General features: G+C 37.8%; 1 protein-coding gene across 2 annotated transcripts in view; it reads left to right on the top strand.

Moving 5' to 3' along the window:
* Window positions 1-7,256: 7,256 nt before the first annotated feature.
* The window catches only part of LOC118774230 (Friend leukemia integration 1 transcription factor-like), a 29,826-nt gene continuing 21,382 nt past the window's right edge, over window positions 7,257-15,700 (top strand). Inside the window, exons 1-2 of one of the 2 annotated variants that reach the window (XM_036523407.1) lie at window positions 7,257-7,806; window positions 9,880-9,960. In XM_036523407.1, coding sequence (XP_036379300.1) covers window positions 9,922-9,960 — 39 coding nt within the window. In that variant the 5' untranslated portion in view covers window positions 7,257-7,806; window positions 9,880-9,921. Of the gene's footprint in view, window positions 7,807-9,879; window positions 9,961-15,362; window positions 15,597-15,700 lie in introns of those variants that run through there. The other variant, XM_036523408.1, reaches the window with a different exon arrangement.

Here is a 15,700-nt window from a genome sequence, read left to right as displayed (position 1 = left end):
CTCTCTCCCAGCCTACAGCCTCTCCACATTTAGAGAAGACTGTGCACAACTACTCTGAATGTTCACTGAAGAATGGGATATTCTACTCTTAATGCTAAAAAAGGGAACAAAGTAAGATGTGAAGTGTAATCAGTGTAAGTCACCCAATAAATCTGTAGATTATGCTATGATGGTGGAATCATGGATGACGTGCAGACAAGTAACACATATATGTTCCGTGACACATTCAGCTTCAGGTTGTTGACCACCTACATAGGTATGGATTTTTCCAACAATGTTTTATATACATTTGAATGTTGTGGCAAATCAATCAGGTCACCACAAAATATTATGTAGACCAGCAGAAATTAGGTAAACAACAGACCACAGACATTTCTTAATTTGTGTTATTAAAACTTGCTGTGCTTTTATAAGCATCCTTTTATGTCAGCTGTTAGCCATATTTGTTAAAAGTAATGTCATTTGTTCTCTTTAAGTCCTGCTTTTAATTTAAGTTATGATAGATAGGGCGGATATTAACTGCATGCATATTTCACAGGGTGTTGCTAGTTGGTTTCCTGGCTCAACTGTGCCCTCTATCAATGAAAATGAGGCTTACAGCACATACATCTGAAAAAAAGAGTTTTAATCTTTTCAGTTGCAGCTAAGCATATATACCATGTCAAAACATTTCAGTTGTATCGCAACTGCATTTCAATGAAAATTCCCTAGTTTCAGCAAACATGTTGATATTTGTTTTATTCTTTTGTACTGTACAATGACTGTGCCCGTTTCTTAATATTTATTCTGTATGTATTTATTTCTCAACTACTCTGCAACATCGTGGATAAGACCTACAGCACCGTACACAACTGTCTGCATCTCAGTCTGAAGCTTATTTTATCCTCAGAGTTGTGTCTCAGCCTGTGTTTTACTTTGGTTTCTTTGCAGCTGAAAGGGTTAAGACACCAGCAGAACGGCTGACTGGGGGCTGTCTGCCAGATCACATATGTGCGTCCACAGTGAGGCTGTGCCGCTTTCAGAGCAGGAAGAATGCTGTGGTTTCGCCCCGGCATTTGGGGCACTACCCTCACAGTCTCAACACAAAAACAGCCCGGACCGACGCTCTCCATCCCCTCGTTTTGAGGCCTGTGTGTGGTTCAGGGTTTTTTCCCCCCTTTTATTTTGGATGGATGCATCTTGTTTTCTTGGCCTGTTTTTCTTTCATTCCAGTGTTTTGAAGAACAACGTCACAGTCCTCTCGTCTAGCTGCCATTATAATCTGTAACGCACCAGTCTGTTTCCCGTTTCACATGTTTGCATTCACCCAAGGGAATGGGTGCTTTGGGGTAGTGGGGGGAGGTGGGGTTCACACAAGAAAAGCGCCCCCCCCCCCCCCCCCCCCCCAAAAAAAAAAAAAACACTTCCTGAAGATCATATGCACAAGAACATATGCACAGCTCCGTAAAATGGCTGTGATTAAATGTAAACATTTCTTTGGCTAAGACAAACACTTCACTTTTTTACCAAGGCCTCTTGCATAATGTCAATAAGACAATGGGAAGGCAGGCTTTAAAGCTCTGACTTGTACACATTAGGTCAGCTTTTCAGACTTGTCAGCAAGGTTAGTATTTTAAAAAAATCTGTTACTAATCTCTCTAGGAAGCTAAAGTATGCATCCGCAAACTGAATTTGTTGTCAAATACAGAAGAGACTGCCCTTTGTGGCCATTGCTATCTTATAGTAGAGAGCCCTCTAGTGACCAGACAGCATAATGGCGCCCATGAGAAGGTGGGATCAATAGTCAGTTGCTTTATAAGATCCAGATTTGACCGTCTGAAGGCACAGATTAATGAATTCTGCAGTCTGCGGAGCAGCCCACATCAGGCTCAGGCTGTCAGATGTGTCTGGGGGACATGGGCCTCAAAGTAAATGTCTGGGAATGCATGGCATGAGAAACCAAAGAGTTGCAGTGACTTCCAGGGGGCAACACCACTTTATTGAACAAAAGAACAGGCAGAATCTGAAGGCCGAAGCATATTTATTGTATTATGTGCTTTTCTTCTGGGAATTTTACAATGCCTCAGAATGATGAATGGATAAGTAGATTTATGAGCTTATGCTGTTTTACCTCTTTCACTCAATGTCATGTATTTTTTATAGCAATAAAGGTCTCATAGCATTTCCATTTGCCACATTTTCAGTCTCTTGATGTGTGCATGTCCATGTGTGTGTACGTGATTGTTGGACACTTTTCGCAATCTCTGGCCTTCATCTCTGGCCCTGGAGTCTAAAGGAGGCGGCAGTGATGACACTTTCTGGCAAGACCACACACATTTATCCACAAACACACACAAAAACACACACACACTTGCACATATACACACAGGAAAGTTAAAATCCTGGTCCAGTATGTTCAGTATGTGCACATGTATAAATCCCTACCCCACATACGACCAGCAAGGCCTGCTTCAATGGCAGCCACATTCTCCTCAAAACCAACAAAGCCTGTGCAGAGATTCAACTGTGAAACCTCATCGACACAAATTCTATCTGCCCAACTGTTCTGCAGCCTGTCATTATTTTCAATTAAGATGAATACCATATACAGTAATGACACCATGGTATGTGGCAATTATATGAATCTATTTTAACTAGGGTTGGTATATGGCAATGTGCACAGCCTTCAGTTCTTTGTTGGTGACCACTGGCACATTATTATTCAAAAACAGCATGTTCTTCCCCAGTGATTTCACTAATAGGACACCACCTAGTTCAAACACCTCCTGATAGGTTGCTGAGATGCTAGAGATGCTATTGTCAGCAGTTTCTGTGCCAGTTAAAGTTAGAAACAAGTGAGTTAGTTCTCTCACAGACTCATGGTGAGTTTTTCATCTTATTTGCCTGCCATGTTGCTGTGAGTCCCCATTCAATCGTGACTTCCCTCACGCTCATGCCCACTTTCTGTCCTCAAAAAGGCTTCTGAAAATGAGCCCTCTCAATCTCTGCCACCTATCTTTGCAATTATATCGGCTAAATAAATAACCGATTATACTTCAGAAAAAGTGGCTTCATTACTTCTGTCGATGTAATCACAGATGTCTGCATTACCCTGAATTTCTAAATACAACATTCTCAAGATTTTTATGTAATCTCCAGAGAGTATGTGAAACATTTTGTACTAACACTTCAGACTGTGGACAGGGTGGAACAAAGTCTGTAATATGAGTGGCTTTTCTTTTTAAAATTCAGTTTTTACAAAGTACCATTTCAAAAATATGCCTCAAAGTAACCTAACCCATTTTAATTGTCATGTTTTTTGTGTTTGTTTTTTTTCTTGTGTCATGAATACTATTACTAGTAATACTAATACTTAATACTATTGAATGTGTTGTTGTCATCTGTTGCATTACCAGGATTTAACTGTATTTTATTTTGTCTCTGCATATGTCTATTTGATCAAGGACTGAAGTGGCTTCTCTGGATCAGTGTCAGTTAGAATGCCACTAGTATCATCAAAAAAGGTACAATGATTTTTGGGACTAAAAGTTCATAGCCACAGATAAAAGCTTTGATTCATTCTCTAAATTTTATATAAGTGGACATGTAGGCTTAATCAAGCCAAATATGTATGTCATTGTCGAAGTTAAGCTAGTTAAGGTTCTTGGTTATTGACATTTCAGCCATTCGTGACATTTCACTTCTCATTACCAGATGACTTGGTTTTGTTTTTGGATTTGTAATTGAAAAACGTATATTGGTGATAAACTAACCTAGTAGAAAATACACAAATGACCTTGCCAGGCAACAAACATATTGAATTTGGCTTTGTTTCACTTCTAGGTGTTATGGCACATCATCATGTCCTATGACCATGGTTTCAACATTTTGACTGAAAAACATATGGCATTTACACTTAAACCAAGTGAAAATAACTTTGCATTCAATCGTCCCAACCATTTTACATAATACAACTATTTTCAGATACAACACTACAACAGATAAATAACAGAACATTAGAGTAGGGCATATGAACTGATGGGTTTTCATGTGATCGTAGGAGTCACCCCTGTGAAAGTGGTGTCTCAAGACCTCAAACTCCTTCTATGTACAATATATGGAGTTTAAGGCTTACAGGCTGGCCAATGTAGCAACAAGCAGAGTGTATTACAACAAGCTATGGCAGGTAGCTTAACTAGCAAGCTATCTGCCTAAAATTAATCTAGCTCTTGAGTGCACATATGTAACCCTACTATTTCTCTATACGTGTTGTAATACAGAGAATTCAGACCAATTAAGTCATTATCTGTATAGCTTGCTAGCTCACCCTAATTCTGCCCCAATTACTTGCAAATTTCCTTCAAAAAGAAAAAAGCTCTTAACAAATGAATACTCGGAGAGTTATTGATTAATTGCATTTCAAATTAAAAGTTTATTATGTTTATTAATATGTTATCTAAACAATATTATTGAAATTATATCAACAACACAAAACCCTCCAAGCTTGGTTAGTGGTTAGGGAACAGAATGAATGATCCCATAGTGGTAACACAATAAACTTTAAGGAAACCACTGATGTAATCACAGGCTCTAGAGTGGAACAGGGTGTCCACACTTACCCAATTGGCCAAGGGTTAGCCTTAGTCCCTGTATATACTGTATATAGACATGTACAACAAAGCACTTGCCTGATGCAATGTCGATTTCAACTTCCCAGGTCAGTAGGTACCAATGACAACACCACACATTTAAAACTTGCTTGACACTGCTAGCAAAATATGGACAACCCTGACTGTAATTTCTATAGCTATCAATTGAAACAGGTAACTAAGCTATTTAGAATCCTAAACTATTAAAGTGTTTCAAGAAAAACACATACAGGTCCATAGCTTTATTTGCTTCTTTTTCCCATCTACAACGCGGTGCATTCATGGCATGATTAGCAACCATAACAAGATACCGCATTAATCATACCTGAGGAAATGGATACATCTTACATCCCTCTCTCTCATTCCTTTGGCTGCTTAGCTGCCATATACACCATTATCAGTCACTTGATGAGACAAAATTCAGCAGACAAATTTGTCAATGGATAATTTTCAAATTTTAAAATAATTTAACATTTTCTATTTTGAGTGCTTACAATAGCATGATTCCATGTTTTTCATTCCAACAGTCAAAGCAGAAATGATTTACCCCGTTCAAGTGGACACAAAACCTTTTCATAACTTTTTTAGAATTACAGTAATATTAGAATGTCAAAATGGAAAGGTATCATGAGTAAAACAGACAATGTTTTAGTTTTGTCTGATGCAAAGCAATGGCAATGATCAAAGGATTGTTTATTGTAAGTACCATACAACATGCATTTTTACAAATTCATGATAAAGGCCTTGTTCTGATGAAAAAAATATCATTTAAAGATACTGTTTATGAATACTTCCTCGGCAAAGACTAAAAGTGAACCTGTTCACATTTCTGAATACATTTCTGAAAAAGTAAAAAAAAAAAAAAAAAAACAGAAATTGCTGCAGAATTTTCACCTTTCCAACAAGTACTGTTGATAAATGTCTCAGGGAGGGAACTTTTTAGGTTTACCAAAATGTGTAGTTAAGGAAAATATCTGGTAAAGTGTTGTGGAGAAGCTGGCCAACACAGTAGTCCACAGATACGCTGTCTTCAGTCAGGCAAGTGAAGCTTATTAAACAATGGCTGGTCTAACAATCAGAAAATGAAACTATTGTGATTAAACTGTTAACTGGTTTAGATGAAATTGCTTGGCATGAGCTCTGTTATTGATGAAGTTTCAAACTCTAGCAACATAACAAAACAACAGCAGGATTGGACAGCATTATATATATTAAGAAAAAAAATGTCTGGTGGAAGGGATCATCATTATAAATTTCTTAGTCAAAAGTATAATAAAGCACAAACCAAAATTTGCTGTCTGTGATTATCCCTGAAACAAAGCTTCAAAGGCCACCCTTCAAGATCTGTAAATTGTACTGTATATATTACAGAACTCCACAGTTTTCCCAGATCAAAACACACTTAATTCTAAATATATTTATACAGTCAATGAAATATCTAAAATATCTAAAATCCAAAAGATCATCATACTTCTGCCAAAAGACAACTAAATGAACATTTGTTGCAGTCATGTCATGAATGTTTGTGGTCAATGGTGCACATTTCTTTACTGAACAATATAGTAATCTGAGAGTTGTCAGTGTAGCATACTGGTGTGGAGCAGGGCTTGTAGCTGAAAGGTTACTGGTTTAATTTCCTCACTGAGGTAGTGCTGCTGTACCCTTGGGCAAGGTACTTAACTCAGAATTGCCTCTGTAAATATCCAGGTGTATGAACTGATAGCGTGTAAAATTTGTAACCTATGGATGAGAGCGTCTGCTACATGACAATAATGTAATGTTACCCTTTTATGGTTCTATATGAATGTGCTTTTTGCAGAAAACCATTTTCTAATATCTATCTAATATCTTTCTTTTCTAATATTTTTGGAGCACCTCAAAACATACAACTGTATTTCTGAAGCACAGGCATAACGAAATACATTTACATTTTTGTTTTCCTTCTGGGTAGGTTATATTTGCCAAAATGATTTCACAGAGCTAAACCGCCTCAAATGATGGAGCAGAAATGTTTGGCATAGGCTGCTCGGGTAACTCCCCCCTTTATGGAGGCTGTTTGCATGGCGTGGGATGCAAGAACTGTATAGGAAATGGAGTCAGTGAACTCAGTAGGGTCAATAAAACAGGAAAGCGGGCGTAGTGGAGACGCGTGTCTCTGTCACGACGCCATGAAGCGCGGATCCTGGTAGCGAGTTTCCTGCAACTAAATTGGACTGCATTGCAGATACGCAGAAACAAAGCAATCGCTCCATTTAACGAGGAGGTTTTTTTCTCTGTCTCTGAGAAGCTTCTGAGACCACGGCCCCCGTCAGCTTGCTACCTAACTGTCACCATAGGCACGAAAGCAGTCGGTTTAAAAGGGATATTGGAATTGTAATTTGAAAAACATCTGCTTGGGATCCACATGAGAGGGGCTCTTTTTTATGAAATTGACGAATAAGTGCGTACCGCTGTAAAACACATTCATCTGTCACTTACATTTATGTCAGGAAGTGTAATGGTTAAGGAAGGATTGTCCTCTTATTTCTTTCGGGATATGAGGTGCACCGCTCATTGTAATTTCTTTTATACTGTTTATGGGTTTAATAATCGAAGTCTTACATGTCTTCGATGGAGAAATACTTCAGAATTCCAAAAGTAGATCTACGTGGGTTGCACTGTACAGAAGGACACACACGGTACGTTCCATGTGTTATCGCATAAAAAGTTACACAGTTAAACAGCAGGTGCTTTGACACGCATTAGTACGTTTGTTATTAGACCACTTTGCAACGGCCATTTAATTCGCCTTTGTCGTTTTTGTTCCCCGGTGTTAAGATTCTTTGGGGCTTGGGGAGGTCAGTTGATTCCCGATGTAGAACACGACCGCGCGCTTTTTTTGGTTTTACGATACAGTTCCCATATTTCCCTTATTTCACGGTTGAGTTGACTTACAGCTCGAACCTCCTCCTTCTGTGGGATGCGAGGGGAAGCCTGACCCTCTTTTTTTCATTGGCTGCCGTTTGATGGTTCCAGCATCACACTAGCATGCCCATTCATACATCCTGCACCCCATGCATTTTTTCGCCTTATAGAAATAACTTATAATGTAAACACTTACTCGACTAAAAAGGACTAACCACTGACTGGACGATCATCCGAATAATTGCTTGACCAACTGCCATCGAAATATCGAAAGGTGAGTGGGTGAAACGAACTTTTTTTTTCAACTGCAACTGCGACTACGTTGTGAGAGCAGATTCAGTTCATTCATTAATATTCCTACAGTTCTAATGTTTAGTCGTATCACGTTTCTTTCTGTTTCCCATCTACTGTCATGACTCTGTCGGCATAATTTAATGCGTCACTCCTTAGGCTTCGATCCCAACTTTCGACTGCATGGAAATAGACATTCGCCTGCAATATCCGCACGTGCCGGCAATGTTTTCGATTTATTTTAGAAAGTTTAATTGCGAGAGTTCTCGCAGGCTCCAAGTCTCATGATTTTATTAGATGAAATTGTGAGGGTTGACTGCGAAGCAGAGTGTTACGTCTTTTTGAATGTGACGAAGATCGAACTGTGGAAAAAAAAATGAAAGAAAATAAATAAAAAGTCAAGTGGTTTAGCTGTTTTCATTTGTGAGGGATAAAGTCTCGGGTATGATGATAAAAATGCAACAGTTGTTAGAGACTCTTAAACATACAGCCTGTCCTAGAGGAAAGTGGAGGCAGTTATTTATCAGCCTTTTTGCTCTCCGAGCCGGGTAATTGGGTGCAGATGCGGAATTGCATGCCCCTTTACCGTTTAGGATTGGATGCATTTGGGAAACTTTATGAGGCGAACCCAACATTCACCTTACAACCTAGGGGCCTACAAAAGCAAGGCGACATTAGTGGTTCTCTGATATAAATAACAATGCCCCTAGCTCTCCAATTTCTACTGGACCTTGACCAGGTAAAGAGAAATAAAACCAGTGGTACATGTAGGACCCCAAAAGGTGTCACGTTTCTGAAAATCAATTTCCCTGCTTCTCATCTCAACTTGTCCTCGTGGTAGACTAATGCTATCACCGACTGAACCCCTGCATCGTTTTCTAATAACCATTTATTCTTAAATTTAGGTTGTTGTTTTGAAAGTGTTTTGAAATTGTTTTGAAAGTGTTGTTTTTATAAGATTACTTTTTGACAAAACAATTTTGAAAATAACTGAATATGTATTAGAGTGATAAACTATAACATTTTGCAGATGCTGGATAAATGTTCTGATTTTTCCCTGAAAGAATGCATATCATGAAATGTTCAAAAGAATATTCCAAAGTACATTGGAATTATTAACATTGATTAACTAATTTAGGACGTCTTGTCACAATACTTCTACTACTACCACTACTACTACTACTACTACTAATAATAATAATAATAATAATAATAATAATAATTTCCACAGTATTGTTCTGAAATAGACAACAAGGAAACATACCCGGCCGTCAAGAGATTTGTTCCGAGTTTTTAAAGGTCTGCTTGTCTCAGCTGGGCTGTTTTGCTCAAATACCACTTTTCTTGAGGTTCCCTTTCGCAAGTGATTTGATGCGATAATTAAAAAGAAAAGTGTTTCAACGTGTTGCAAGTACTTTAGACGAAATGGTGGGTGAAGGGTGAAGCAAGAATTAGAATTTTGTCTTGAGTACGAACTTTAAACGAATAACATACATGCTGTTGCTATTATTATTGGTTGTAGTAGTGGTAATAATAATAATAATAATCATGATAATAATAGTGTTATTTCGTTCTATGTGAAATCAGTTAAACCGTTTGTGGGTGGCATAAATATCCAAATTCATTTTGTTATCCTCGTAAAAGCAGGACAAAAGTTACCTGTAATGACTACTGTTGTCTTTAGACTGAAAATAATGGTAGACTGTCTTTGACAGGTCATTGAGATCACAATACAGAATGTATGTACAGTAGAATCGATCTGTATTGATACAGAAGGATATTTATGGGCTGCCCAATATAATAACCAAATTAACCAATAACCAATTTTTACACAGCTGTATTTGTTTGAAATCATTTTCTAGTATTTGTTGCCTTTTTAGGGCATTTTTAGAGTGCAACCTGTAAACACTATGCCAAATATGCAAATGAAGCGCGCTGCTAGTTCTGACCTACTCATAAAGTATGCTGTTGTAAACCAATGATTCACACCACAGAAGAATAATGAAAGTAGTATTTTCATTTTCACTATATATGTACACACCTGTGCTTTTTACAGGGCTTGCAGGGCGAGGCCAAGACGCTTTTCTGCTCATTGAAAATGTTTCAAACGGTCCCAGACACCTCACATTACGTAAAGGTAAGACAACGTAACTGAATGACTGAATTGAACGGACATTGCATGTTGCATGTCCAGTTAATATTGGGGAAAGCATCTGGGACTACCATGTGCTAGTAAATTATATTAAAATAGAATTTAACAAATGGGACTGAAATATATCCTTTAGAAACAAAGTTGCCTGTTTGCCACAAATTTTTCATATTATTATTTTCCTCTCTGGTTTATAGTTATTTCCAAATAAAATAAAAAAGGCATTGTGTGCGCGAAACGGGATATCTGGGAGCCTCAAGTCAGCCAGGGAATAAAGACAGTACTCAAGTGTTCATTTTTATTTTCCTCTAAAACGATTTTTCAGCTGAAATGGATGGTAAATGTTGTATAAACGTTAAAATTCGTTAATCAAGGGGATAAGGGATAAACTAACCCAGTATGCTAGGATTTTAACTTTGCTGCAGACAGTTGGCTCTTTGTGCAGCTTTCGTATTAAGTTATTACCTCGTTGCAGGTAAAAATGAGGCGATTCCCTTTGCCTTGTGCCGTAAGCCATCCCGATTACTTAACACGTTACTATATCTGACATCACATTGTAGGCCTATTTTTTCTCGTTCCCTCCACCACAGCCTCAAAGAATGTAAACAAACCAAATAGCAGACATCTGGTATACACGCAGTGAAAAACTCTGTACATCAGACCATATGGAACGAGAATTCATCTGGTAACTTTTAGACCTTGAAAATGCTTTGAGATTGTACATTTTTACTTACAATTTTAATACTCCAGAAAGAAAATCAACAGGTCTAAACAAATAGTTCATTATTGCAAATATTCAGTTTTTTTACGTTACTCAATTAAGTCTGATTTATTAATTAATTGATACACTCCGTTTATGAGAATTATGCAAGAATCAATTGTATATAGTGATCAAGACACTCAGATAAAATAACAAGGCTATTTAAATATTCTAAGAATGAAGCAATCTAATTTTAACAATCGTTTGGAGTGGACTTGCAGTAGGTAATATAACAATAAATTTAGTGGAGTGTCCATACTAAGTGAAGAAATATCATTTAGAATTTGAATGAATGAATCCCGTATTTGTCATTAATTAGGCTCTAACTGCTATCCAACGTTTTGAGGAAAATAATGTGTGCAGTTCAGCTAAGTGTCTATATGCCATTCCACATGGCAGGAAAATGGAAACTCTTTTTGCCAATGAAGAGCGTTCTTTGGAGTCTTTAAAAAAGAAGATACAGCAGCAGAGAAATTTTGCATTCCACAGTCTACGTCAGAGTTCTTCAACTACTTACCAAAAGAAAAAAAAGAAAAAATAGGGGCAGGGCCAGACATTTTCCACTTCTTATTCATAAAACAATGTATGAATAAGTAATATGTGCATGTGTATGAATAAACCTACAGATTAAAACATTTTAAAACACACATATATTATTTATTTAGATTCATTTGGGTGCAAGGTGATGCAGCATTTCAAAGCTATAACATATGAACTTTTGGTTTTGGGTGTTATTACACTAAACATGAACCTATATGAATAAAATGGTATGATAAACGATAAATGTAATTACTGATTTTATATATCTGAAGCAAGCAAAAGCCTATGCTCTGACATTTTCATATTTTGAGGTATGATATATAATTTTCCATGATTTATTACATAAAGGACTACATCAAAAATGTTAATGTATAGTGAGAAGCTAAGCAATCAGCACCCTAGAGGACTAAGAAGAGTGGGACTTCGTGGCATTGTGTAAGTGAATCATTGTACCTGGTTGTACCATTAATTATTTGCACATATTGAAGGCTCTCTAAAACAAGACATGTTAGCAAGACCTATTGCCCTGGACACTGAGGATTTTATTCTTGCAGTCATAATGTTTGTTTTGCCTTGCGCGAAGAAAGGTTTTCAACATGGGTGTGTGCCTGAATCCTGAGAACAATTCCCGGTTTGTTTCCAGTAGCTTTGACTGCTGGTGGATGCCAGAGGGGAGAGCGAGCTTTTTAGGTTTCTCTCCGGGGGAGAAAATCTGGAAAGCCACTGAATGGAGAGCTGAAGCTTCAAGGCAATCACGATTGTCTTCCAAATTGAAAAAGAAAAAAAAAAAATTGAGTTGAGACAGTTTGTTCAAAAACAACAGATTGAGAATCTGACAAATGGGACACATGATGATGTCAAAAGAAAGAATACGTACAAATGTTCCATAGGCAATTTTTGAGGATACCTCAATTAATGGTGGTCCTCCTGCTTTTCAACCGATGGGCAAAGGGGTACATAAACAATCTATGTTTTGCACCGACTGCAATCACCACACATTTCCCCATTACAAATGACATAAAATTAGCACCTAATTTTGCTACTATTACTTTAAATTATCTTAAGAAAGATTAAAGAGAAACTTATTTTTAAGTTAACTTAAACTTAAGTCATGTCATTATGGTGGTTTTGCTTAAATGTGCCATATATGGGGCAAAATATCGGTCATGGCCCATCAGAAATATTTATGAACGAAGCATGCCTTAGGACAGAATTTAAAGATATGCAGTGCCTCATTCAAGCGAATCCACTGTCTAGCTGTAGTTTTGTTTGGTTAAGGTCAAGCGAGACTCAGGCCCTCCAATAAAAATAAATCTCAAATTAATTATGGCCTTAAGCATGGGGCCAGACAGTTCAGGCTTGTGTGCTGCAGTCTGCATGTTTTGCCGTTGGTATTTTAACTTTGTTGTTTTTTCTTCTTCTTCTTTTTTACTGGCTCTCCCTTTACTCAAGAGGGAAGGGGCTTACCAGCAACCTGAACGGTAGAACTTTAAGTGCTGATTCATATCAGTTGAAACTGTTTGTGGTTTAGGTTAAATGTAATGAATTCTTTTGTTACAAGTGTGTTACTTTTCTGAATAACATATTTATCCACATGGTTACATTTGGAGAATAAATATTACAATTATATTGCATAGTTGGTTATGAAGCAGCTTCTGTATATTTTCTTATTAATTTAAGTTGTAGCAGCAGTCATTGTCCCAGCAGCTACCACTATTATTACTTGTATATATATATATATATATATGTGTGTGTGTGTTTCTTGAGCAAAGATGGCCATGAACAACCATATTAAATCTAGCCTGCCCCTTATGGCACCCATCCACACTCATGTCTTTTCTAATGGTGAGGGGCCTCCCCCTTACTCCAACTGGTTGTAGGGAAACAAAATCTTAATATTTAGTTTTATCCCCTATCCAGATGTTCTGTGGTCTCCTGTATAAACCAATTTCTATTTGTTTACATGCTCCTGAATTTGTTTGCTAGAGCTGCATAGCAAGCGCAACACTTTCCTGTTTTTCCTGATTTAATGCATTGTAGGAATTTTATCTTCTCATTTTGAATGCAAAAGGAAAACTATCTTCATTTAAATAAACATGTTTTTGACCTGGTATTCCTGCTGAAGAGGAACAAGCAGTGAGGAAACAGTCACACTGGAGCATGATGATGTTTAGATAATGCAGAGGTGGTGTGACATGTGTTCTCCCATAACTTTGTCTTTTAATGATAAGCAGCATATGGTTAAAATCTCCAACTAGCTATGACTAAAATCAATGTGCTAATATGCTAATTAATCATGAATGATCAACATATTGAAGTCAGAGAAGTTTCTGCACATATGTAGAATGATGTGTTGTTGATGTCCTACAGAGCACTGATCCAGCTGATTTCCCTCTCTTTTAACATTCACCATGAAAAGTCAAACAAAACTGTACCAGAATAATTTAAGAATCAGGCGCACTCTACCTTCACCAGTTCCCCTGGTATCCCCAACAACAACACTAGAAGCAATGTAAATGCTCTCCTGAACCAAAAAAAAAAAAAATCCAATTATGATTGAAAGAGCAAAATGGGAACTGTGATGATCTCTCATAAAGACATTTTCAGCCAATCTTGTGTTATTCAGAAAGTAGTTTTCTCATTTTTGACATTAGCTAATGCTGTACTGTTCCACGAATTAAATGGAAAGAAGCTAACTCAACTTAAACATTTTGGAACCATAAAAACGTGTTAACCAAATTCTAACCAAAATCTACTCAGTCTGTGAATGTGGACAGTCATATTTCCACCCACAATAGTAGATATCGTGATGTTCCCATATATGTACAAACATCTGCAAAGCAAAATGTATTGAATAGCATATTTCATCATCACTCAACTCAAGGTAATAGTGTGAAAACTTACTTTGAGGAGATTTAGTAGAAAAATTGTGATTCTGATCCAGGATCAGTGGCTGAGGGCTGAAAGTGCCCAAACCATACTTTCTCCCAATGACCACTATGGTATTACACCTGGTAAAACTCAGTGCTACCAATTTAGAAAGTCATTTGCATGAATTAAAATTAAATATTGGGTAACTGTCCCAGAGCCTAAGGGTTGTACATCCACCATAATACTCTTCCGAACTTACAAACTTTCATTTTCTGACATCATTTTGTGCAGACCAAAGGTAAAGTATCTCAGCTGAACAATACTGAAGTCAGTGACCAAATACACAAAATATTCCATCACTGAACACTGAAAACTGTTCAAGCTTTCAATGAACTGCCTGACCCAGCTTCTTTTTTTCTGTTCCAGTTAGAGAATCAAACCCCAAATCCTTTCATCAGAATGTACAAGTGTCCATCATTCATTTACAAAGAGTGCATCTATGCCTCTTTTCACATTTTCAGATGCACCCATTACCGTTTCACTCAAACAAGTAACAAGCGACAAATGATTCTGACCAAAAAAATGCAACGTTAACGGAGCGGAAGAGGGGCCAGTACTGAGGAATAAAGTGTCCCCCTTAATTAGACTTCACCAAATTGGCCCCAGCCTGGGGCAGGCCTTGACCCTAGCAGGATCCAGATGTGGCACTCTCAAGGGGGCCTCCCCCCACACAGACATCAAAATCAAGAGCAGCCAACCTCTTGTCAGTCACGGTGGTGCAGACTCTGTTTCACTGAGTTTCTCCAGCTCCCAGCGGGAGAGCCCTGCTGGTCTGGTCACGTTCAACTGGCTCCACGTCTGGTATACGTGCCGGATTTGTGGCTGAATTGATGAGTATAATTTCAGGAGGACAGTTTAAATTGGATGGCTGAATGGTACCCCCGGCTGCTGTTTATGCTCTGTATTGACAAAATACAGGGCATAAACAGACCCTTCAGATTTTCCAGCTACAAATATTACTACTCAACTCCTTCTAGTCTGGTGTCTACATAACATTCATACTGCCCTGCATTGTTCTGAAATAGTGCCATGTTGCACCACCTAAATGGATGTCTTAAACCAACTCTGCAGACAGGTTCTGTAGATGTCTGTATGTTCCAGACTGTAGTTTCTAAAAGTCTATCTAAAAGTTGTCCAATGTTGGTGGGGAAAATGGGGCAGTTTGTAACAAGGGTTTCATTATTAGACTCAACAGATATGCCGTCCGTTCATTTAAAGAGATACGCAATCCATCACTAACTGCAGTGTTGGATAGGAAAAGGCACACATGTGGAGCAGACTTCAGGAATCGAGTGGCAGAGGCGCAGCCTGCCTGGATTCTTATTAATGGGGTTTACTTACTGGGGTCTGGAAAACTATCGCGAAGGCTGTATTGTTGAATTCCTTGTCGCAGGTAGTACATTAAGCTTTCATTTTCTTCAGTTTGATTTACGCCCAGTTTATTGGTATTTTAATGAGCTGCAGCTGTTTTCGGATGTTTTTAGCTATTTCTATTTT

The sequence above is a fragment of the Megalops cyprinoides genome, chromosome 3 (genome assembly GCF_013368585.1).
Source record: "Megalops cyprinoides isolate fMegCyp1 chromosome 3, fMegCyp1.pri, whole genome shotgun sequence".
NCBI lineage: Eukaryota > Metazoa > Chordata > Actinopteri > Elopiformes > Megalopidae > Megalops > Megalops cyprinoides.
Note: the sequence above shows the minus strand (reverse complement) of the source record. Positions and strands in the feature narration are given on the sequence as shown.